This window comes from Macrosteles quadrilineatus, unplaced genomic scaffold (assembly GCF_028750875.1).
Source record: "Macrosteles quadrilineatus isolate MER2022 unplaced genomic scaffold, UCM_ALF_1.0 Scaffold_2__2_contigs__length_208266976, whole genome shotgun sequence".
Lineage (NCBI taxonomy): Eukaryota > Metazoa > Arthropoda > Insecta > Hemiptera > Cicadellidae > Macrosteles > Macrosteles quadrilineatus.
This window is the reverse complement of record NW_026542595.1, coordinates 130,178,359-130,205,399: the sequence shown is the minus strand read 5'-3', so window position 1 is coordinate 130,205,399 and position 27,041 is coordinate 130,178,359. Positions and strand designations below refer to the sequence as shown.

The window sequence follows — 27,041 nt, the reverse complement described above, 5'->3', positions numbered from 1 at the left end:
TTACAATTTCGTGTAGAATTACACGAAATGTGAAAAATTCTGTTAGAATAAAAGTTTGACGATGGAGAGCTGAAAAATTGTATTTCTTGTGTGGATAACTTGCTACTTTTTGTCACGGGATTGGGGTTACAGTATGCAAATATACGATTTCAGCAACCCCAAAGAAATTCATATTTGTTCCATAATAGTCAGATTTCTGACAATGTAACTATTTCGATGAACATTTTTTCCATCAGTATTAATTTAATCTTAATGATGGTCGGTAACCAAGATCAAGATATGTGAATTTTGACAAATGGTTACTCATAAAATGAGAAACCCATTATTTTACATCCGACGTAGATTAATTTTATATTTAAATCCAACAAACTGCTAATTTTATAATTACTCTATGTGTCCGAAATCAGAATGACCTCCAAGAGTGCTCTTATTGCTAACACCAGACCAGGTGTTTGGACATTCCCACGATGTCTTCTTGAATTACTACCCTGACTGTCGGCGACATCAGTCTCAATCGAAGGCGCATTTCAGGCGTTCCTCCATCGGACCGGTCAGCGAACCACGTGGAACATGGGATTTGAAACTTGTGTTAATTACCCAAACACCGTACGACTCTGCGGGAACCTAGTCTGCGATTCATCGTATTTCATACCTAGAAAACAACTTCTAGTGTTTATGTGTATCATCCGAAGGATTTTTACAGGATGTACAGGATCTTTCCGGAATGTCGGACTGCGGACCAGTCACACAGGCTTGTTTCGCAAGTCTAACTAATGGTGTCCACTGATTTGATTAATTACACTGTTAAATGGCCAGTTTGAGGAAGTACCCTTGAAACTCGTCACATAGTGAGAAAACGGAGGTTTACGTTTGGGTTGATAATGACTTCGGTGACTATTTCAACTTTCCTCTGTCACGACTAAAACTATGGAACTAATTATCAACGAATTATTGTTTAGAGTTTTCTTCGTAATTTTTCTTTGGCCACTTTACATTTTTAACCAATTATCCAAATTTGAAGATTTAAGAAAGGCTTGGAGAGAAAGCAGTGTGATAAATATAATTTGGAAGCTGAAAATGTCTTTTTACATTCGTATCCTTGTTAGTTAAATATTTCAGATTTAGGTAATTTCAAAACTGATGTCACAAATTAATTGTATCCGGCTCGAAGGACCATTTTAGTCACAATTTCTCACGTGGATGAATAGTCTGCAGAAAACATAAATGCATCGCATATTTTTATAACTAATCGTAAGAACAATCACTACCTGCTATCTTATTTTTAATCACTCAACTAGAGACAGCGTTGCAAGTGTCATGGGAACTCGGAAGCGGTTCGTAACAAATCGCGGCAATCGCCTGCTAAACTACGCGCGCGGCTGTGCTAAATTGAAAAGAGAGCTATTGGCCGGTAATTGTCAATTTGTAAATGTGCGCCAGTATTTACGATACTCGGCTTACAACAAAGGTGTGTTCGCGTGCAAATCACAATTATAGATGCGACTGTTTGTCAGAGTGGCCATTAGCATACACTGCCCATGCCCACTGCCCACTTCTGCCCGTAGCAACAGCGTGTTTCCTACCACTGGTAATTGGTGCTTTTCTATCACGTTTCCGGATATACTTGTTTTACTCGTGTTGGAGAATTAGTGTTGTAACGTGTTTGTGATGTTTAGTTAGTAATTTTTCACATGTACAGATTTGAACAGGTGATTTTCAGTACGAAAATTACATTTTGTTAGGATGGTGTAGGATGCTTACTTGAAAAGCATTTCGGGAATTTTCAAAAGAATAGTTGGAACGTTGATCATTTTGGAGTCTATAACTTGACAAGCCTTAATTTGCAAAATTAAAGTCCGGTTCTCGAGTGATGTGACGGATTGCGAAGCAAAGGCTGTTTTGAAAGTGTTCAAATATTGCATTCCTTCATTCTTCAAGTACACATCCCAAACTCTCCAAGCTACTCATAATTACTATGCAGGAATTAATTTCTATTACGCAAATTCAATTCCACCTTGACCAATCGATTGGCGAATCTCTCGGTCACGAAGCCCATAACTTGCAGACGATGATGGACGGATTAGCAAGTTCAGGTTCAAGGGGCGCCCCCGGACGATTTGCAAACAACACCGGAACTAAACTAGGTCTGCGAGATCTGCGTTGCACACTGCTATCTGAGACCGTGTGTGAACTATCTCGGGGTCAAATCTGGCCATAACGAGCACCGAGTCCCACGCTCCCACTACTGTGGTCATCCCTTACTTCTTTGTACCTAGCCACTTCCGCTGCTTTATCAGATTCTGCAGTTCTACTTAATTCCTATCGTTAATTGATGTTTTTCTGTGAGCGTTTCCCATCGTTTTTACTATATTGGGTTGCGTTGGTGTTGGATGAGTTTACGGTACTCGTAGAGGTTTTTAGTACTTCCATTTTTCACTGTTACTGAGTTGCTTCTCTTTCTATCTGTCACCATTTGTTTTTGCCAAAGAATTATTTCGTCAATGTCTTAAATATTTCATGGACTTTCGTCTTACCAATAACGTTTTTCAACTCCATAATTCATGTGAATATAGTTGTCACTCGTTAATTCAGCGGATTAATTTAGAACTTTTCAATGATCTTCTCTTATGGTAACACAGCCTTATTATGTCTTTTGTTTACCAGTATGGAGGCTGAAGTTTACGTTTATGGCAAAATATTCATACAAGTGTTCCCACCAATCTCCAGTGTCCTGCTCTTGAAATTTTAAAATTGTTTCAGTGAAATTTGTTTCATTTATATAACTAAAAATTATGTCACAAATTTGTCAACAGCAAAAATGTTTGCAAACTTAAAATGTCACTACAATTGCTCTTCAAATTCTCCGCTTGACCAATCCTCCATGACGCAAACCTTAATCCTCTTTACGCGCATGCGACCCTGGTGGCAAACGCGACATTTAATCCGCAGTATCTCTACCTTATGGTCCTTTATCTTGGCCATAAAAATTTACAGTTTTCCCTTGTAAATACGGCTTTTGGCAGTTTAGGGCCTCGTCCATTTCGTATATTGAGGCAATAAAGCAATTCAGGCCTCTTCTTGTCGAATTACCAAGACTTCCAGGTTCTCACCGCCGTTATGGTGGATTCCCTGATGCAGTCGCATACTCAGACGTAGCTGGACGTGGAAGTTCACAGAAGAATATGGACAGAAGGTTTTACAGTCACAGTGTTGAATGCTAAACTGTTTAGGAGATGGTAAACCGTTAGAGTTGGTAATAAAACGAATCTTACCTTAAAACACTAGTATACGCTGTGTTGACATGTGATTAGCAAGGCGATATTTTACATTACAATATATTTCTTGGTGTGTAATCAATGGTCCCTTCTATTTCTCTCGAAACGTAGATCAATATTTCTCCCAGTTTCTGTTTCAAGAGCTCACTTGAGTGGTTTCTCTCTATTTCTCCCATGACGATTTTCTTTCTGTTGTACTCTATCCTTTTCTCCAAAGACACAAGTTATTCTGGAGTCTTCTCCTTCTTTGACACAGAGTTTTTCATTCATTTTCTCCTAGAATGCAAAATCAGTCCAGTGTTTATTCCTGTATCTATCACAGGACGCAGATAGGTTAAGCGTTTCTCCCAATTTCTCATTTAAGACGTATGTCATCTAGTATGTTTTACCCTATTTCTCCCAAGACGCTAACCATTCCCAGGGGTTTCTCCTTATTTCTTAGTCTAGTGATGTTTCAGTGCAGGGAGCCGGATCACCAACAGACTAAGGCTGTTCTACGACCAAGTCCTCTTCAGCCTGCTAAGTATTTCTCCCAAGACAGTAACCATTCTCATAGGTTTCTCCCTATTTCTCCCGCGACGGTCAGCTGTGATGCCCAGCAGCTACAGGGTGTCCGCACCTTCATTCACACCTCTGTTTTACGCTACTCCCACTACAATGCTCCGATAGTGCCCAAGTGTTGCCCAGTCATCGTACAGATGCTACCAACATAACACAGTGTTAAGGTGACAAATCGCTTTTTTCACGCGTTTTAAAACCCGCCTCTTTGTCAAAAGCTTGGACAAGAATGGATCTAGGAGGTCTTGTAAGTGGAAGATGGACTATGTTGCTCTCATGTGTTTGTCGCAGTTATGTACAACACGAATTTATTTCACGTTCCTGTATTTTTGGCACTGGTTTACAGTGTTAACTAATATCTGTTTTTGGAGTCAGATTTTTTCTCTAACCAGAGTCAATTTTACCAAGGACACTGAAAAATAATTATAATTCACATTATGTAAGATATATTGACGTGTTAGTAAAACTATGTTCAAAACTTTATCATAGTTTTCAGGGATCGAATTTCACCATTGACTATATTGGATTGATAGTCAAAGATTTCTACTCCAACCAAAGTGTCCTAGTCTTCCAAGGACAATGAAAAATTATCATATTCAGTACATAAATTAAAAATACTCTAATACCTCAGCGTCAGTGTCTACTTGTGTCTAAGTGCCTAATTCTAAAAGAACCATCATCAAAAAAATTGCAATTCTTTTTTCGGTTTCTACTCTTCACCAGATAGGGTGAAAAGATATTGTTTTTTATTTTCAAAATTATATTTTATGTAGCATGGTTGATAAAAATCGCAATTCCCCTAAAATGATTGTTTACCAAAACTCCAATTCTCTCTGATAAACAGAAGCTCTCCCAGCCGCGGGGGGTGTGAGTGACTCCAAACATTTGTGTTGTCCACCAAGAGGCCAGTTTCGGACGTTTTGAAAGGGTTGCGAATTTGTAGTGCGGCACCTGACCTCCCCCCCCCCCCCCCCCCCCGACCCACCCAAAGGTCCAGAAACCAAAATCCGTGTTTTCTCACGGTCAGTTCCCACACCCCGCAATCACCTGCTTGTAACTGGAGCGGAGGTTCGGATTTTGGAAAAATATCCGCAATGTGGTCTCGGGGAAGATTGACCAAGTCCGAAATAAATCGAGCAGTTTTGGAAATTTACAAATCAACATGTTCCTTATATTACGTAATTTAGTATAATTTGGTAGTTAATTTTCTTATGCTATTGCAAATATTTGCAGTTCAATTTGATGCAGTCAAGTGCGATGCTAAAATACAGTGGCCATTACAAATGTCGAATAACCGTTTATGCTTTGAGTAAAATTAATTTCTCTAATTATTTTGATATCCACCAACAAAATGATACTGCAGTTTTGCACAGTATCGAAAAAATTATGAGTTTGTAGATTTGTATGAAATTACGTCAAAATGTTCGTTATTTCCAATTGTTCTTTATTCTTCAATTATTATGTTGAGACCTATGAGTTTACGTAATCAAACTTCAATTCCAAGTGTTTACACATAAATTAAGAGGAGTGAAAAAGTCTTCAAATGTGTAATTTTTGAGCTCTAGAAATATTTTTCACGCGTAGTGAAATCGATATGTTTACTTTAATTTTTGTATTTTATACTTTGTTGAGATATAAATACAAAGAAGGAGATCCAGGCTGAACCTTCCACCATCCGTGATCACGTATGCCGATAAATCTCAGAAAAACACGGATTCCGTGCTCGCCTATACTCCATTTGCAATTCAAATTGCGACCGTGTTAATTATGAAATAAATTCATTAATTTAGCACTCGATTTTATATTGTGTATCGCATGTTTTTGTCTACGTGACCGTTAGATATCTTGTTGTATTTTTCCAACGCTTGATTTGCGTTACAATATTTATTTAGGTGAAAAAATATAGGTTTTGTTCGCATTTGGAATTTAAATATTTAAAAACGCGATTGAGTAGTAATGTGATCCAAGAATTAAGAAACAGGGATTTTTATTTCCTGAGATAATTTTTTCAGTTTAATAATTAATTATTCATTCCGAATATCAACTTATTATCTTTTTACGCCTCCGAATCAGTACTAACGCAAAATACAAATACAAGGATATTTTTTTGCCAAATAAAAATACAACAACGAGATAATGTTATTATTTCATGGAAATCCAATGGAGCTGATTAAGGTGTTTGAAGAATATGTAAGATTACGTTGTACCAAGTCATCCATGTAGGAAAATTATGTCTTTGATGTATCTGATAGAAATTATTATAATTTCATCTTCACCTTCACAAGCTATATGACTAGTGTTTTTATTCATCTTCTCAAGCTCTGTCCCCACTATAGTTGCCACCGCGGCCACCAGGGTGCGGGCGGAAGGGTTGTTTTGATCCTTTCGCGTCGCTACTCTCGCCGTATTCAGTTTTCCTTCGGCTGCCTTCCTTATAACATCAATGTGTCATGTGCTGTACCAGTTAGTGTCATTGGCAATGTCTTCTTCAGGTAAAATATTATTGATTGCTTGTTACTTTTGATAAGAGTTATTTTATTTTTAGCACTCGGTTGTCAAAATTAGTATTTTATGTTTTATGCTGTTGTTGATAGAATATCACGTATGTATTACATTTATATTCTTCTTAGAGCGTTCTAGTGAAATAAGTTTTAATATATACCATAAGGTAATTTTATAATAAATATGGTGGGTTAAAATATATAGCTAAATGTTTTTTCTATTTAAGTTATTCCCTCAATCAATGTAATATATTTAATTTAAATTGCTTTTTATGTTATTGTAAGTGCAAAATAAGATGTTCCAGCTGCGATGCAATCCCATGGTTACTTGTAAGCCTGGTCCTGTATATGTTATTTTAAATTTTACCTTTGGCAAGTCTAATTTATAATTACTGTTCAAAGCAACATATACTTCTAACATCTTTTACCCACGTCCGTACAACTCAGACTCATAAAATCTAAAAATCACATTTACAAAAGTAAGTTAACCCACCTGTTTTCCCTACAGTTCTCACCGACGGTACTTTATTGACCCCTAACCCCTAGAAGTGATGATGATGTGAGTGTAGGGGGGTATATAGCCGGGGGGAGGGGGGGGGTGCACATAAACGCGCAAGTCAAGTAGCAATACACTAGTTGCAGATGACAACATTGCAATAAACACAACAAATAGCTGAGAGAGAGACGGAGAGCGCTGGTTGTGAAGTCTGGAGATATGGTTACTGCCACTTACCTCTCGTACTTAAACAAGCTTCTGCTGTTTTGTGGAGACCGTGAGATTTAAGAAAAGTAGATACTTTTAAAAGAGTGTCAATTATGTGTTATTTGTTGTGGTTTGATAAAGGGTGGTGTTTAATGTAGATTCAAATTCTCGTTAGCTGTCGTGCAATTGCGCCTCAATTTTTATAAAAAAATTCTACTAATTGTTAATAATTTATTCTCCACTTATAAATAATTTTTATAAATTTATTCCTGAAATAGTGACAAATAATACTCTGACGGAACATACATTGTTTTTTATCAATCAAAATACAAACACTTGATGTAATGCAAATTAGGTAAACACTTTTTTATACTTCTCTGAGTTTCTACACTTACTGATTTAGCTCTGTTCACGTTTTAGGACTTACTTGATTTGTGATGAAACTGTTCAAAATCTAAACTATGCCTCATCCTTATCTTACCACGTGGGGACCCTTCGACCTCATTTGAAAAACGATTCCAGTAAATTTATTCGACTAAATATTCTTAATTTGGTATTTACCTCAAAAGCATAAAAAATGAAATTGCTAATGGCAAAAATGGTTTCGCTCTACAATTGTAATTAACTTATTGAAAACTAAAGTATTTTACTATCCATACAGTTTAGTTTGCTTTTATTAATGATCTTATAGTTAATTTACTCACTCGTACAGAAGTGACAAACATCTGATAACTTAATCAGCTGATCGGGAGTGATTTTAATTGGTCGTTCTCTCCACCAATCAGAGAACACAAGTATATTTTTAACATCGATAACCTCAAAGCTTACACAAACAGAAGTGACAGACATCTGTTAACTTAATCAGCTGATCGGGAGCGATTTTAATTGGCCGCCCCTCGACCAATCAGAGCGCGCGAGTGTCCGAGTGGACAATTAGCACTGCGTTATGCTATGTGCAGTATGCCATATGTCGTACGTCCTTGGCGGCCTTGGCATACCTGGCACAGCCTTCCCACGGACCTCATAAGTGCCAGATATTCTGGGAAATCGGCTTTATGAAGTGGGAAAGTTGTTGGTCGTTGTACACCGACTATATGAAGAAGTATGGGGGCAAAATAGAAAAGATGTTCGAAATTAGTATCAGTATACTGATGCTAGCCTTGTACACATGCACACACTGACACACTCAAAGACTTTACTTCGAAACCCACATTTTAGGGTTCAGGGGGACCAAAAACGGAAATTTTCCACCAAGGACTTTTGAAATGTATCGGGAGAAAAAGCATGAATGCAAAAACAACGCTAAATTTTTACTACGACTGAAATAAACAATGACACAACAATTTCCCCATATGCACCGTGAGAAAATCTACTAGATTGCCACCGTTGCCACCGGGTAAAGGAGTCAATCTTGGGGGTATTAACGGGAAACCATAAACAAGGGTCGTTAACCCGCGAAATAACGCCTCTTGGCGAAGCATTAGTATGTGTCTTTATGGGGTTTATACGGCGTAAACTGTGTGTCTTGCTAACGAACGGTGTGGGAAATTGAATATTACAGGTGTAGTACTTCCTGCACTCGTATTACAAGCAGTGACACTCTTGTGTGTTATATGGGGAAGTGGGAAGTGCATATTAACAATTTGACGGTGAAAGGGTAAGGAAATTTGCAATTTCTTAAGACTAATAAAGTCGAGGTCAAAATCCAGACACAAGATGATATTGTACTTTATCGTCACAATATAAAAAATCTATCCAATTATGTAATTTTGTGATACGTAACTGAAACTCTTTTAATGAGTGATACAACAATAGGGTGATTTGAATGGGGTTTGTCGTCAAACGCAGCAAAACCTAAAAATGTTTTCCCAAAAATGTAAAAAAATAATGGTTAGCACTGGAAAGAGAAATTCAGCTCTGCACAAAAACATCGCAATTTTATTATGATTTTCAGTTTATTAATAAATTACTAACCACCACTATTGAACTAATCTGTGCCGTATTTAAATGGAGTGGGGTTGGATAGAACCATTAAACATGCTACCATAGAACGAGACATTATATTCCCATGTTAAAGTTGAATTGGCCCACGACATGAGTGCGGTGAAATAATTAATTCCTGATTGGAAATCAGGGGGAAAAAAGGTAAAAATGGACAATTTATTTTAAACTATCGCACGTTTTATGACCCCTTATTTATCCCAGTTTTCAAAAACTAAGACAAAAAATTACTACAGCTGGTCCATAAAGATGAAATGTGTACCTCAATTTCCAAAAGTCAATAGTATAATTTTAATTGTGAGTATAACAATTGATGACGTAAACCTGGTCTATGTAGCAGCTTTACTTTGTCTAAATACATTAGAACCTCGATAACAAGACTCATTGGGATTATTAAATAAGAATTGTTAGCAAGGATGACTTCTTATTAAGGTTTCCAACAGCATGTAATTATTTAAAAATTCAATTGGATTTAAAAATGACACTCGTTATCAAGGGTGGCTAGTTATCGAGGCTCTATAGAACTATTTTCGGGACTCTATGTGGCCAGAATCCTCCCTGTACACCACAATAAAACTTTATTTTTCACCCAATTTTGACTTCAACTCCCACCTGCCCCGTACCGTTAACCCTGCGGGGGCGTGTGCCCGTGATGCCCCTTGGTATTGCCCGCACCGTTATGGCGACCACAGGGTGCCCGAAATGGACTTGTTTGCGCTCCGAATTAACCCCTCCGATCACAAACAACTTTTGTGCCTCTGCCATTGCCGATATACCCCAGCCACTTTGGGAGGTTTGCCGATCTTTTAACACTTCCAAATCGACTTTCAGTTTTACTTTAAGGGGAAAGCTTTTACTTTTTTTTATTTCCGTTTTTCGTTTTCATATTTCATAGATTTAAATTATGAAAGAGCAAAATGCTATGTATTCTTGACATAATAGTTGACTTTACATAATTTCCTTTATACAAATGTATTTTATTTATATTATATTGAGTAATCTTTTTAAAAATTAGTAATTGGTGGTAATTTTAACTTCAAGGGGAGATAATCATACTTAAAATAATACAATACCTATACAACCTATAGAACAAGAACATGTTTATTTAGTACTGAAAAAATGTTGCAAGTATATTTTCTGTTGAATAGTCAATACCAACTGCTACTTCTTGCTAATTGAATGACTGACTAACCAAAACTAAGTTAGACTAACCTCGCATAAAACTATCACCGTATTTCTAATCAATTTAAAATTTAACTTCACATTTTTCAACCATATAATCTTCTAAAATTCCACACACAATTACTAAATTTACTTTATCACAATTCTAACACGTATTTCTTCTAAAAAGTCACTCGTAGCAAAACAATGAGAGATGTGACCCAATTGGATTACAGTGACAAACAAGACAAGTCCCGGTCCCGACTGCAGGGTCCTGAGGGACGCCTCGGGCACCTGGTTGGGACAACGTCACCGTGACGTCACATTAATGGGGGATGATCTGATTAGGTGACGTCCGCGCCCACCGCGCGCCCAAGGCGTACTTTCTTAATCTAATACAAGCGGAGAAAACAACCTTAACTCTTGTGTGACCTCCCCCCCTGCCCCCGCTACTTGTCTAACTTGTTTACAGACTTATGGTGTGTGTGTGTGTTGATTCTACCATTACCTATGGGTACATATAAATATTTTAAAGAAATTTTGCTATCGATAAGTTAACTGGGACGGGTGGCGTCGTCCTGTAATCCAGCTACTAGGAGGTCACGAATTGTGGATATTTATAGGCATGCACTGTGGATGCGATGCTCCCTGGTGTGGATTAACGTCCGCACTAGTGAGTACTACGACTATCCGCAGTACTATCCTGATAATTAGACCAATTCGTTAATTACGAGGAAAAATGTGGTTCGGAATCCACTATAAACAGGTCCCTTAGTTGCCATTAGCTGTATGTGCTATTAATTAACAGCTGTGTCTAAGGAATATGTCGGCCTTAGTCACTAACAAGACTACAAGATCGCGCCACTCATTTAACACTAATCCTTCACTCATATTTGGGTTAAAATACGCACATAGTGGCGTCCCCATCTTAAATAATTGATAATTGATTTTTTGTGTAAAATAAAAAACAAAACTCATTTTCCCACAATATTTACAAACATTGACGATTTCCCCAACAAGAATGCAAATCGTCACTCCGTTAGTCTAAGCCCGCGTTCAATGCGCCTAGGTGTACAGACTTTAATGTGATGACCGTGTCAAACGCACAGATACGGGTGTAATGGGCGCTAATAAGGCGCGGTGTAAAAAGGCGCATTAGTACAAGTGTCGGCGTCTTGCACCGACCGTCATCAGGGCTGACAACGCGTTCTGTACCCGGTAAAGCGGAGAAATTGCCGTATAGCTGTTTGTAATTTGTCATACATTATCGTATCAGTGGGTTGTTTTAGTTAAATTGTCGTATAGGTGCTTATAATTTCTGGCATATTGTCGTATATAGGTACTTGTTGTTTTTGTAATTGTCGTATAGGTGCTTATAACTTCTGTCATATTGTCGTATATGTGCTTGTTGTTTTTGTAAATTGTCGTATAAGTGCTTACAATTTCTGGTATGTTGTCGTATTGGTACTTGTGGTTTTTGTAAATTGTCGTATAGGTGATTGCAGAACATCGTATGTGCGACTAAAATTAGTTTAAATTGTCTTATAGATGCTTATAACCTTCGATAAATTGTCGTATTGGTGTGTTGCTTTAGTAAATTGTCGTATAGGTCTTTGGAAATATCGTACACGAGATTTTAATTAGTTTAAATTGTCGTATCTGTGTTTAAAAATATTGTACAAATGATTTAAGTATTTTCATCATAGAGTTTGCTCGTCATTTACCATTTTAGGGTGTCAGCAAATTCCTTTCAACCAAATAAAAATGTGTTATGATACACAGATCTAATGTATTTTCACGACCTCTCATTTTTTTTTCTCTAATGACAATAAATTAACGTTACTCGATAAGTAAGTAAGAGTGGCATTTCTTGGGGGATTAAAACCAAACGATTAACTGAGGATGATGCTTGTTTTCATCTGTAATAAAACCGTCGTTCAAACATCTTGTGAGGAAATTAGAAATAAACACTTAACAATGTGTTTACCAGGTTACAGCATCGTGTGTTAAAGTGCAAAATGTGAGCCGTGATGGTAAAATAATGTGGTAAAATGATTTTGTTACCTCTCTAAATTTGCAATTTTAATATGCATTTTTTTTTGCAATTTTTAGTATATTTTAAAGTATGACAACAAAAATATATTCTGAAGTTTTAGAATATTTATAATAAACTGTCAAAACTTACATGTTCATTGGTAAGAACCCTTTCCAAAAAACTTACCTTTCACTCAAAAGATATACGGAAAAATCTGTGAAAATTGCACAACAATTGTTAGGAAAACAACCATTTCAATTATTAGAGGGTATAAAAACAGTGCTTGGCGGGCCAGATGGAATGCGGCAAAGTATTTTGATTTATTCATGAGTCCAAGTTTGCAGTGGGGAGAGAAAGTTGCGGAAATAGATAGAACCGCATCGATTCCTTTTATTGTCTACCAATTGCCTTATTTTGGCCCGTGATCGCTATACAGACAGATATATGACCAATTTGGATCCCTGCCTCCTCCCCACGAAACTCTGTCGGAGCCAAATTAACTGGTCACCTAATTAAGGGTCAAAGTGGGTTGTGCTCAGATGTAACTGGTGTAATGGTGGACTGGATTTAGGGGTTGTAATTGCTTTGCGTCCGATTTGCAGCGCGTTTAAGTGGAAAATTGATGAGCTTAAAGGATGTCTTAGTTAAGTTATGAAACATTACGTTACAATTGATGTATTTGTGTTGTTTAACCAAGAAAATATTTAATATTTACCACTAAATTTATATAATTACTGAATACATGAATGTTTTCGTACAAAATATTTTGTTTGCCACTTATAATTTAATGACCGCGTAAACCGTATACACAGAAAAATAAAAATTAAGGAACAGGGTGGAACAAAATTATATTAACTTATGTTTTCTTTACTTGAAACAATTATTACAACTGCAAAAGCTTAAAAGTTTTAGTTCTTGGATAAAATAAATTTGGATAAAATTGAAATTGGGAGATGGGCTTTTAGTGTGAAAATTTTCTTGGTCGTCAAGCCAGTTGACTGTGATTTTTTAACCAAATAACCATGAAAACATACTTGTCACCTGTTAAGTAAACGTAATACAAATATTTTGTATAATTATAAAATTTTAAATTTTAGTTGACCAAACTCTTCCATAGAAAGTTGAGGGTTCAAATCAATACAGACGGAGGACTCAAGGTGTCAAAAGCCACACAAAACATCGGCCAGTGGTCCGGGTGTGGCGCCGATTCCGTATTCAATATTTTTGATTGATGCTCGCGGCCGCGGGTGGTGGTAATTTCCCGTTTCCTGTCCCTCCCCCTCCCCCCACACTTCCTCCCCGGACAGCCACCCCTGGACAATGCTCCTTCCTTAACTTTGTCAGCCATGGGTAGTTGCCCCCGTATTTATAGATGTCACGCCTCGGAATATTCTCTTGATTTTGGAAACGTTTCCGTAGATTTATTTGATTACTTGCGGAAAAGGAGTTGAGCGCCCAAGTGGGAAGGGGTGAAATAAATATGCATAGCTGGAATTTATGGATTTTGCACACAAAAAATGGATTTCATATCTAATACATTTTGATTTTTGGGAACTATTTTTGTCAGGTTGGTAAAGCTATATTCAAGTTAGAATTTGGTTTACAACGGTATATTACTTTAGAATTTTATTGTATTTTCAGAGTAAGAGAATAAAATAACAGTTAAAGTAATTGGTGGGTTATTATTTTAATTTGAACATGGGTAAGATGCTACTTTTAATATACAGGATGCCATTCAAACTGCAGTTGGTGAAAAGGGGACATTAATTTGATGGCTAACCTTGTTTCCAAACATGTTTTTGAAAAATTTCTTACTAAAACTCATATGTCAAAAAAGTCTTGCGAATATTTTTACTCAGACCTATTATTACAACACCAGAAACGTAGGCTATTTCAACACCTTTCTCAACAGTAAAATTCAAATCCTTTACAGCCCGCAGAACCGTCAACATATCGTGCCCACTGAACCAACAAACCAACACGGATCGATCCAATGTGTGCCAGCGTCGTCACGAGCTCGTACTTTGGCACACCTCCACACGCGCGCACACCTACAACACACACACACGCGCGAGCACGAGACAATCACCCGACCATTACCGACAATACCGTCTCCATCTTCATTCGAGTCGAGTTTCCCGCAGGTAATTAAGGAGCGATTTGCATGAAAGATGACGATGTCCGGTCATGTCGGGGTGAGGCAGGTGACCGCATTCCTGGGCACAATGACACCTACGGGTTGGCTCCACCTCGCATTAGCATCACCATTATCCCGGCGAGACTCTCCGGGGAGCGGGTTGCAAAACGTTTGGAAAATCGGGCAGTATTGATATAGGTCGGTAGTTGGACGGTTCAGTGTTATCGCCTTGAAATTCAGTGTTGACTCTGTGGGGCGCGGATTGTAAAACGTTTGGAAAATCGGGCAGTATTGATATAGGTCGGTAGTTGGATGGTTCAGTGTTATCGCCACGTGATACCGTATAGTAGTGGAGAGGTAGGCAGCGGGAGGTGTATTGCAATCATACAATTTGAAAGGCCGGGTAGTAGATTGGTTCATAGTGGGTATGGTTGTAGTGTTGCCAACAGAACAAAATTACAAATCTCCAGTCACTGTAGGCTTGCTTTCGTGACAATTAAAAATAATTGTTTTTGATTAGAGTGTCAGTTGGATTCCGAGAATGTACGGGGTATGCTGGTGTAACTGAACTAAATTAAAAACACTACCCATCCCTATAAAATATTTAAATATTTTTATATCTTAACTTTTTTCAAATGTACAAAAAATGGTTTCACATTCAGACAACTTTGATGAGTTGTGATTCATTATGTAGTGACTTAAATTTTGTTGTGTATAATATTTTATGTAGACCGCATTTCATAAACACAACCCAAATATTCTATCCCATATTTGAAAGTTCAATTAAAACAGTAATCTAGAAAGGTTGACCAAAGTTAAACAGATTCCGCCGCGTTTACCTCGAATAAACTCAGTCCGTCTGGTCCGTTCATTAGTAGAACCGCGACGTGAATTTGAATAAGAGTCACAGTAATTGAAGCGGTTCTGGACATTCATGTCGAGACACTTGGCAAATTACTCATTTCACTAAATAAAATGAAATGGCGTGCCTGAGTTGGAATTTCAAGTTTGTAAAATGAGTTTGATCCTAATTTCTCGTTTCGCGTTTTGAATCCATTTGATGTTGAAAAAATTGTTGTTAAATATTTTGATAGTTTTACAAATAAAAAAAATCGTATTAGGCTGGGTTTTAAGGTGCTCTTGCAAACATTATTCATGAAAAAACTCGTTTTCCCGAGGGTTCGGGATAGCTATTGTTATACTGTATGTATTCTTTAGGTGAAAAGGCACCTGAAGCACACTAAGTTAAGTTAACAAAACTCAGCCGAAATACTCTTCATTTTTGTATTAGCTCTGGCTAGATTTGTCTATTAATTTTGTACTAACTTTCTCGCCTAAATACGGATCAGATACCAGGTCCTAAACCTTTTCTCGTTAAAAACATTTTTTGTCAAACTGAGATTAGAACTGTCCGCAATAGTCGAAACAACTTAAATCCACCGACCCAAAACAACTCTACAGTATGTTAGAAAGGATTGACAAGCGCAGCTAGTGGCTGAGCACACACAATACGGACAAAATGTTTGAAAACAATCGGACAAGTTTCTTAAGCTGTTATTTTGGCTGCCCCGCCCAAAATATTGACGGCTGCTAAAGTGTGAAGTGCGGCCAGTGTCCGTTGGGGCGGTAGCACTAATGACAACCCCCACGGCGTCTCTAATGAGAACACTTTTGAAAAAACACTTTTTAAAATGAGCTATGAGTCACCAGCGTCCGGCGGAACTACGGGCGGTCCCCTATGTCTGGCTGGGCAGTTAACAAAATATGTTATGCATGTATTGGTGAACCATATGCTTCATGTGTTTCAGCAAGATTTTGAGATTTATATTGGTATTAACTGAGCCATTGTGTAAAGGAAGAGTTGAGTTATTACAAAAGGGTTTGTACGAATCCAAAACCTAAGTTGTATAATAATACCAATTATATACTAAGGCTAAGGATAGAAAGTTTAAATCCGGTTCGAATGACCAAATTTCTAGTGTTTGTATAAAATGAAGTATGACAATCGAGGGTTTTGATCAAAAATATGTTCATCGTGTCTCTAAAAATAAATATTGATTGATATAATACTAGATAATTTTATAAACAGTGTTTCTTGATACAAATATAGTCATTTACCTTTCTAACTATTTGATTGGCTAAGTTAATGGAGGGCTAAATAAGGATTAATATATACACAACTTCATGCTTATTTCCCTACATACATACATCTAGCTTGTAGGTATATCAGAGCAAATTATCATAATATTACACTAATACAAATGGGACGATATTGTTATGAGACTGTGGTATGAACTCAAAAGTTTTTTAATAAACCCAAACATCTAGACCACCCCATACAAATGCGCCCACTCAGAGCTAATCAAAACATGTGTCGCGACCAAAACAGCCCCACTGGAGATAATCCTCGATAATTGTCTAGTTGAAAAAAACCTCGACAAAAAGAGGAACTTAATGTACAAATAATTAGAAACAGTACATTGTCTGGCAGCGTAAATGCCACTTCCTCATGGGGTAGGTATTGATTCTGGGGTGTAAAAAGTGGGGGAGGGATAGGGGCACATGGCACATAGACCTACTTCGGTGACAACTCTTCAGGGGTAAAAACCATACTTAAACAGGGGTGACGGCGATAGGGCATTGTCCAGCCCCCATTTTCAACCGCCCCCGACGGCGGGGCCGGCTGTTTGTTTTTGGACGGAATAAGTGAAAACCGAAAACCGACGTCTAATCCGAACCGGCCAATTCCACATCGAAGTGGTTTTCTAGTCAGAGTGTGTGTGTGAATAAATCAATAACAATGTCTAATCCAAAGTGGTCAATTCTATCTTAGTCCTCGATAAAAAATAGTTAAAGGGGTTTCTTGGCTTTAAAGTGGAATACGAAACATATTGATTGATCTGACAGTTTTCACAGCATCCAGAAATTAGTTGGTGGATGATATTATATCACAACTCTTCTATATCCAGGGTTCGTTATTAACAGGATCAATTGTAACGAAACTTTAACGAAAACCTTACTCACGTCTTTTCCAACTTAAGATATAAACATTTCATTCACGTTCAAGCATTTTACGGTAAATCTTGCCACTTAAAAAACACAGCAAAGCCCAAACAATTTTTAAAACGTTTACGGTTTTGCCTCTCTACTATTTTACATGAAATCTGGCCACGTAAAAAACACAGGAAAGCCCAGACAATTTTTAAAACGTTTACGGGTTTGCCTATATATTTTTCTTCTTCCCTATTGACCCACTAAAAATATACTACTGTTTTCCTTAATAATTATACGTATTTATTTTCGGTATATTTTGTTAACACCCAAAAAAATCCAACATAATAAATTCGCCTATTCATTTTTGTTTCTTTATTGCCACCGTAGATTCCAGACATAGGAAATCACCTCAAACCAAAGAATCCATTCAACCCACAAACGTGCATAGTGGTACAATACGTACGCTATTAATTACACTGGACCCAGCTCGGTATGTCGTGTAATAAGACAAGGCTATCAATGGTTGGAATCTAGACCATCCCTTTGCCTCTGTCCAATCACCCCCACCCCTCCTATCACTACAACATAACATCTCTCAAGTTTATTGGTCTCAGATTGCAATCATACTCAAACGCTGAGATTTCTCTTCTTTGTCTATTTCTTGTCTTCTCAAGATAAGTGTGGTAGCTGATTTGTAATTGCCAATATTTTTTTCATACCAAAACCTTATCACATTCTGGACAGCAGTTTTTGTTATTGAACTATCTGTTGTGAACTATTCCATTGAAGTGTTTTTAGATTTTTCTTTGTGCTTTCAAGTTTTCAACCCCATAATTGATTGCAAAAGTGTTAATCTCATTTAAATGTATGGATTCTGGTGTTTTTCGAGGAATTCTGGTACAGAAATAATGTTTTTCGTTGACACCTTGCTTGATTTTCCTGAAGTGTTAATTTTATTCATGTTTAATTTTCATCTGCTAAATTTGAATGATGTTTCAATTGCTGATATTTATAGTTATTTGTTATTTCTCACGTTGACAAGATAAATATATCACAAACCATATTATTGTTGTTGTTTACCATTTGTGTTGCTGTTTTTTTAATCAATTGTGTTTATTTTAAGTTTAGTTAATTGGTGTTATTGACGTGTTTTTAGAACTTTTTCTTTATCACCATTTTTTATTTTTTTACCAACGAGATTTTTTATTGTTTGTTTGTTGTTTGGTCTTCTTTCTATTATTAAATATTTTGTTTTGTTATTTCCTCTACATTTACACTTGTGTGTTTGTTTAAATTACTTGTAGATTTTACGTTTGTTATTTGTTAGAATTGCTCAAACTCCTCGAGAGTGGGGGTGGAGCAAGTCCACCAACGCACTAGGGTGGCCAAAGGGGGCGGGGCTTCTGACCATCAACTGACCCTTGAGTGACCAATGCCACCCTCCCCCTCCCCCGCCACGGCACGCATGTCCAGCATCGACCAATCCACGGACAAGACAAACTTTCACCCCCTTTCCAACCACAAACGTGTCACAATTCCAAAGAGTATGAAAATATATTTATTCTAGAAACTGATGCGTGGTCGAATCACCTGAAAATGCACTCAACAACACTAAAAAAGAAAGCAAATAATATTTGTATTACTGTACAAACCTTTTGGGAGAGTAAACTAATGTACGCAATTGTACGGAATTTTTCACACAAAAACTAAAATTTCTTAAACAATCAAAACAGTGCGATATGAAATTTAAATATTTTACTCAGCTGAACTCTGAACTGCAGTATTGCTTTGTATGAATTTTTTTCAATGTTGCTGTCTTGGCCAGACCTTTTCACAGGCTTTAATTGTATGTCTACTGAATAGATTTTTAAATATGAACATCGTACCTGTACCTGACCTTAAATTATTCTCTATTACGTACATTTGAAATAGTGATTACTAGTTTAACCTCACTCCTCGTTTTTAACGCTGAACCCATATCAAACCAGTCGTTACCAAAGCGAGCTTTGTAGCGATTGTTTCACCACTGATAACGGGGTTTCAGATATTTTCGGCTGGCGATGACAGACAATGCTATCAGCTGTTGTGGCTGTTATCAGTGTTATCAGCTGGGTGTGTGTGACAGCTGGCCTCTCATCGATTGTTGTGGCTCTAACCCCCCTGACCATCCGTTCCGCCCCCGGACAATAACTACCCTTGAATTTGCTGTATAATGTATTCGCTGTTATTTCTGTGGGATCGGCATTTCATGTTTAAGCCATGTTTTTAGTTACTTGGAGGATGTGGTTGTTTGTTATTGAAGGTGGTGTCTGTCAGAAGAATGATGTGTATCCATTCGATTTGTATTCAAAAGGACTATAGCGTTTCACAATATATACCTAAATACATTCGCTGACTATAAAAAAGTTAACAGTGTCTTAATATGTACCTTTACCAAAAAATTAATCACAAGGGAGGAGGTTTAAGTAAACTGGCCAATAGTTATTTTGAACTATGAAGATGCGCCGACAACTATGGACGTATATAAGAAAGTTGCGTGTGTATATTGAGTGGGTGGGACATTACTGACCAATATTATCTGGTTCCAACGCCAGGACCATTTAATAAACGTCGAATGATTAAGAACAGCTGAATTTTTTTCTAATACTCATTATGATTGTTTTCGTTTGATAATCTCGTAAAAGAGCAATTGGCATGATTGTTAATATAGTACATTCTTTAACATGCTTTTTGAATAAAATTCTGCAACATCTTCCTCTCTTTCATGCTCTAATGTACCTCTTGTATTGCAGCGGAGGCGGAGGGGCCATCAGGACATCCTCACCTGTGGCGTCTGCCAGAAGTCCTTCGCCCTCTCGGACATCGTCAGGTTCATCCAACACAAGGTGCTGACCTGCAACAAGGAGAACTACGGGTGTGCGGAGCCCGGGGGGCGCCGAGGAGGCGGACAGTGACGACGGACTGGGAGTCGTGGGCTCCAGGAGGCCCAGCATATCCGCTCCCATCCGGAAGACCGTCCCCAGGCACCACAGCCCCGAGGACGAGCCTAGGTGCTCCACCCCCATCAAACCTGACCCCGACAGCCCTCGGATCAAGGAGGAGCTCGACATCACCTCCAGCCCGGACGAGGGGTCCCTGCAAGAAACTGAGGACTGAGGTTGCGGACGCGGAGTCCAACACTACCCACTCAGGTATACAACCCTTAGGTAACCGGAGTCACCTTGGGGATTTATTGATGAAATATCGTGTTGCAGTTGGATAATATATAATTTTGAATTAAATTTACAGTAGGCCCCTTCTGAAAGGGCTGCCAACATTAAAAGTAGGCTAACAAGCCTACCCCTAAGTTGTTAACTGGAAAATTAAAATTAGCTTTGAGTTCTCCAATAATTTATTTAACAATTTATAACAATTAATTAAACAACAACAACATTAATTAATTAAACAACATTAATTAATTAAACAACATTAATTAATAACAATTAATTAACAATTAATTTAATAATTTATTTATTGGAAATATTTGATCAACCAATAACCTAAGGACTCTCTGTGAAAGAAACCATGTTTAAAATAGTTTAAAATACCAAATACCTACATCTCAAATTACACAAAGGACCTAGAAAGAGATACACCCCAACACCAAGAACTTTCATAGGCAGACTCCTCCATAACCTCAATCAAAGATTTGCCTAGACAACCAAAGAACCTATAGACACTGAGATACCCAAATCACTGTAAATTCCCAACGACACTCTTTCCTAAACACCCAAAGACACTAGAAACGGATACACCCAAACCACCCGGGTCTCCGTAGACACCCTCACCCAAACACCCAGACACCCTGAGGTGGCTAGGGCGATTTCCCTCACCCTCGTATCAGCATTGTGGATGGTCAGCAGAGCGGAGCACCTTTTTATAAATAAAATTAAAAGTACAGAGGGTCCTTTAAACCCGACGCGTGTCCGGGCCTACTGACCCTTTGGGCTCTAATCGATTACTTCAGTGTTTTGCATATCCCTCACTCTCATCGAGGAGACTAAGCATAACTCATTTTAGATTTAGCGATTTTTGACTTTGGCAATTTAAAATTATTGATAACCATGTTAGAGTTTGTTGTAAATTAACGAAGAATCAGTAATAAGTGTACTGCTAACGTAAAAATTACTATAGATAATCAATGATAATATTATACATTCGACAATATCCACAGGCAATAGCAGTGCTGCCAATATCACAGATACTAAAAAACATATTACCCCGGCAGGTTGGCAGTTGAGCACAATATGGCGGCGACATTTGCTGCGAGCGGTAATTGTCGCGACGGAATTGAAGCTATTTCCCGAGGCTTTCTCTCGAAAGGTCTTCCACATTCCGAATTTAAAAGCCCGATGGTCAACCGATTAAAAGGACATCTGACCAGCCGGCGACCTTGCCGCCTAATTATCTCGAGGTTCCCGCGCAAAACGCCGCTTAATCATCTGTCGGAGGCTTTGTGGGAATCTCAGCTGGTCTGAGACGCTAGAGATACGCTGTAGTAGTAAGTGGCCAATTATTGTTTAATAGCCTCAATATCACGATGATATCTTTATTGCGGAGGCTGGATTGGTACGAGTACGGTTGCATTTGTGTTCGAGAGAGTTAATAGTGATTAATTTGAATTGATTCGAATTTTGAATGCTTAATAAGTTTTATTTTTAGAAGATTATGTAGAGTAACTAAAAAAAATACATGAGATTGGTTAATTTAAATTAATAGTTTGTGTACCTGTGTACCATAAAATTGATTTGTCGTTAATTTCTAATGACGACGGAACCAGAATTAACTGGAATAGTCTAGCTAGAATGTTCAGTAGTAACAGGTAGTGCAGATTGAAGAATACACACAAGAATAACACAAAATGTGTGTAATTACTGTAACACACTTTTTAAATCTTATTTTAGGGTTATCTAAGTTATGGGAATTTCTTGAAGTTTTAAATTACCCACATTCGTTAAACATACTACGTTTCTTATATATTTTGGAAATTATACAATCAACAATATACATCAATCAACGCTTCCCTCATTTTAAAACTGCTTTATTTCTTTGTCTTTCAAATAACATTTCCTTTAACACTCCAATTGTAACACATTAATTTGAGTTTCTTACTAGAAACAACATAACAAATAACGTGGATCTAACTAAACAACAAAACAATTTTTTTCCGAACACACAACCCTGTGGAACTCCCAATAAATATCCACCTCGCGTCAAAGAAGCCGGTAAGATATCAAATTAGTCCCGGCTTAGCCGGAGCTCACAATCTGTTATCAATAATAACAGATGCGCGGCTGGCGCTGAAGGGGTTTGGGGGTTGATCTGTATTCAGCCCTGCGTCAGCTGATGCATAGGTCACGTGACGTCATATACAACCCCCGCTGGTGACCAGGGCTATACGTCACTCTGGACGAGATAGCTCACCTCTACGTGGGATGATGTTTCTAACATGTTGCAGTTCGTGGGAAATGTGGGGAGTTGGTTAACGTAACAGGCTTCGAGAATCAAAGAGATTGAATTTATAGATTTCAGTGTTTCCCGCTTATTTTTTTAGGTAATTCTTGTTCTGTATTGGCTCACCCCTTGTTTTTTGATGTTTCACCAAACACTATTTACTTTATGGTTCAGCGCACGGGACCAATGTGTGGACAAAATGCAAGTTTAACAGAAGCTAATTTTGAACTATTTGATTGTTTTGTGTAAGAATGATTACCTATGATTGTTTTGGATACGATACATCGCGAATTTTTGTATGTTCCTTTTTGTCAGTTATAACTTCATACTATAATGAAGAAGTCTTTCAGAAAATTTAGGATAAACACATTAGCCTTGTTTTATTTACACTGATATTAAAGGTTCACTCATTTTATACAGCGGTTCTGCTGATCAAGACTATGTAGGATGTGATAACCCTTAAGTATAGTTGAAGTATTTGGGCTATTGATTGCACCTTACATAGGTTTTAAGCACTAATTGAATAATTTCTGTAAGCTGACAAAACTATCCAAACTCCAAAGCACCTGCTCACAAAATTGTCCAGAAGAAATTCTAAATATCCCATATACATCACACATTACGAAAACAACAACCTTATTACCCCACACTAAACCACGCAATCTTTTTGCAAACTTTTTGGGGGCTTTAAATATTGGTACATAAATATTTTAAGGATACAGAAACTTCACAAGGTAATCGCAAGTAACTTAAGACTCGAGAGAAACCCTAATATAACCTCATCGATGCAACGTTCACAGCGTCGCAACGCGATGGGTTTCCAGTCATTCCTCAAATTCCGAAATCTCGCACCCTACCGTCCTTGGAGGCTAATGGTCATCGGGAATTTTAAAATATACTCACCTCGTGAGGTCCTTTTACGATCCTTCGCCTCACGGATCCTGATCCTGCAGTTCAGGACAACACACATAAAACCTGGAACGGACGTTAACAGGTGTCGCCGCGTGTGTGCTACTTTCCGTTCGCCAGTATCGCTTTCAGATCTTCCCTATCGACGATCTTATGGTTAGTTAACAGTTTGTGATGGTTATTTAGCGACTTTATGGTTAGTTTGTGGATAAACTTGATTTCGTCATGGTTGTGCAGTCAAGATTCTTAGGTTTGGAATTAGGATTATGTTGGAATATCGACGAATAAAAATCGTTAAAATGCAATTGGGTTAGCGTTTCGGACTTCACCATGAGAGAGACATGCCCGTCATATTCCATGAGAGAGATGGTCCCGTCATATGTACAGACGTTAAATGGGTTTAGACTACTTTCCCAAAAAAGCGATTTTGATACCTTCTTTGTTTTGCTAAAACATTTACTGACACGATTCTCTGAGATGATGTTTGTGTTTTCTTTAACAACAATGGGAAGTTTGACTTTTGCTGTGTTGCAGTGTTCTGTTATTCAACATTTATAGTAGGCCTATTTTTTAATTCATTATATAGGTTGACTCTGAACTACAATCTTAAAGCAATTTACCAAGTAACGAAAACACTCTTATCAGGAAGTGTAATTGACTATCAAAACCGTTGCATGATAACATCTTGAACTTCTAAAACATTTTAAAGTCACGTCCAAATCCAAAACCGCAACCTCTGTGTAACATTCGACACTTTTACAATCACATTACTATACATTAACATACATAGGGTATTCTTCACATACGAACCTTTAACGTACTACAAATATCGGTGTCGCAAATTATACAACCCCTTATAAGGTACTTCAGTAGATACACCCGATCAAGAATCACACGATTGTCCAACTAACGTCCCAAAAGCCAACACCATTTTTACTACTTTTTCACTCCTATACAATATTTCACAAAACTTTTAACTTTACATTACGAATATCGGTTTCACATGATACAACCCTTTATGATGTCCCTCTAGACCTGCGATCCGATGGAGAAATCACACAACTGTACAATTCTGGCCAATACTCATTGTCCTTACCATTTTAGCCTATTCTCACATTCGAACTTTTAACATTACGAGTATCGGTTTCTCACATGATACAACCCTTTGTTCCCTCAGGATGTGATCCCTAGGGACGACGGGATGACCTGGACAGTTGTCACCCTATTGCCCAACGCAGCTGTCCAGGCTACAAAGGGGTGGGCGATGCAAATCAGCCCCGGTGACCTCGCGAACACCCTCGCATCTATTGTACAACCCTTGCTGTAATAAGGGATGATTAGCAGAGAGCAACGGTCAATCGATCGTAATTGTTGACCAGTTGCGCTGCCGTTTTTGAGAGGACCAGATTGTTGGCGATTTAAAATTTTACTGATCGTTTGAATTGGGGTTTTCAGTAGTTTTGAAAAAAATTCAAGTTTGGAATTGGTTCAGGAGTTTTAAATATGTGTTAATTGTTGTTGATGAGGTAGTTGTGAAATGAAACATTTGTGCAGTGGGTACATCGCACATAAAGATTGAACGGTTGTGAAGTTTGTATTTGAATGACTTTCTGTTAGAAGTCTAGGCAAGATAAACGTATTTAATGCATTGTTCATTGTTAATTGAGAAACACAGAAATTCAAGCAATGCATGAATACTTATTTTAATCATCTACTCAAAGTTTTAGCGTATTTTTCCAATTTTACATTACGTGTTTGGTTATATTTTTGTGACATGAATGATTGAAGAAAACATATCTTGTGTTGCCATAGTTTGAAATTGAAAAACCCATTAACCTTCCACGACAATGCACCCTACTTCTGAAATTCATACATTTTTCTCTGAAATGTATCCATATGTCTTTGTTTCCTCAACACGTTTCTTCAGCGAGTAAACAAATCAACGTTATGTTCCAAAATACACAAATCGCAGCGATCTTTCCAATCGCCTAGCCGATTTCTAACTGTGACACCTAATATCCCGAGTGTCGAGATTGCATAACATTCTGTCTTGTACAATTTTCAATCATCTCCCGACACTGAAATGCGATTCCAAATAAGAAAGAAACAAGAAGCCGTGACAGTTCCCCGCACCCCTTCATTCACAATATTAACACTCGTCCCTCTCGCGCCAAAAGCACCGGCGGCGCTCAAACTTTTATTTATCGCGGCAAATTACCGCGAAAACAAAATATTAAATTTCTTAGTGGCTCTTTCGATCACGTAAATCTAATCTGGTAAACAATCCGAAGGGAGATTTATCGTTTTCGATATTGACATAGTTCTCGAAATTGTTTTGTTTTCTCACACTTCATTTTCGGATTTATCTCATTGCGTTTCGGATTTCGCTTTCGACGAGTTTGGCAGTTCGTTTAATTTTGTGCTTTAGAAATGTCACAGAATAACGAATTGTGTTTACAACCAAAGGAAATTACTCATGTTGTTCAGAAAGTATCAACAACTTTGGAAATACAAATTTTGATCAAAGAGCACGAAGGCTTAAACTAAACTAATTAAACGCCCAAATTCAGTCAATAACCTTCCGAAATCACTTCAAATAACAGTAAAGCTTTGACACGCAAAGTAGACCCGAAAGGTTCGGAAAGAAACGAGCGCCCAAAATGTCATCACCGAAGAATGCAATAATCGGTGCATCAAAGTGCGCCGATAGTGCGATAATAATGAGAAGCGCTACTATCGATTCTTCCGGCATTTTACCCCTTTGTGGGCGCCGGATATTCATATTAGAATACCTTGGTTTTAAATAATTACAGATAGTAGGCGAAGAGCTGATAGTTTGTGGGGTTTTCATAATGCGATCCTTTGATCTTTGATTATTACACGGGTTTTATACATCGAAATCGAACATTGGGGTTATTTGTGTGTAAATCAGTTTTGACATGATCAGTTGGGAGTTCATAAATGTGGTACATGGTGTTTCCGACTTTTACGAAATTATCAATGCTTATTTTCAACCACAATCAAAACAAATTATTCACAAAATTTCGGATGATTTTTTATGTTTTGAGACAATTTCTCAGACAAATCAACGTTTTCTCACCAACATCAAACAGAAAAACATTTTTGACCTACTAAAAAAAGAAAAGTCCTAAAGGCTGCAAATTCAAACACTACATCTTTGCCGTTATAGATTGAATCTGATCATCGTTGTCGCTGAGCCAACATATTGCATTAAGTCCCCTTTACAACTGCCTTTCTTGCTGCACAAAACGGT

The 27,041-nt window shown here is 37.7% G+C and overlaps 1 protein-coding gene across 1 annotated transcript in view; it reads left to right on the top strand.

Moving 5' to 3' along the window:
• Positions 1–27,041, top strand: part of LOC128986046 (B-cell lymphoma/leukemia 11A-like) — a 72,557-nt gene that overhangs the window by 28,691 nt on the left and 16,825 nt on the right. The window contains exon 2 of the mRNA XM_054406139.1: positions 20,158–20,556. Within this exon, the coding sequence (XP_054262114.1) occupies positions 20,158–20,556 (399 nt within the window). The remainder of the gene's footprint in view (positions 1–20,157; positions 20,557–27,041) is intronic.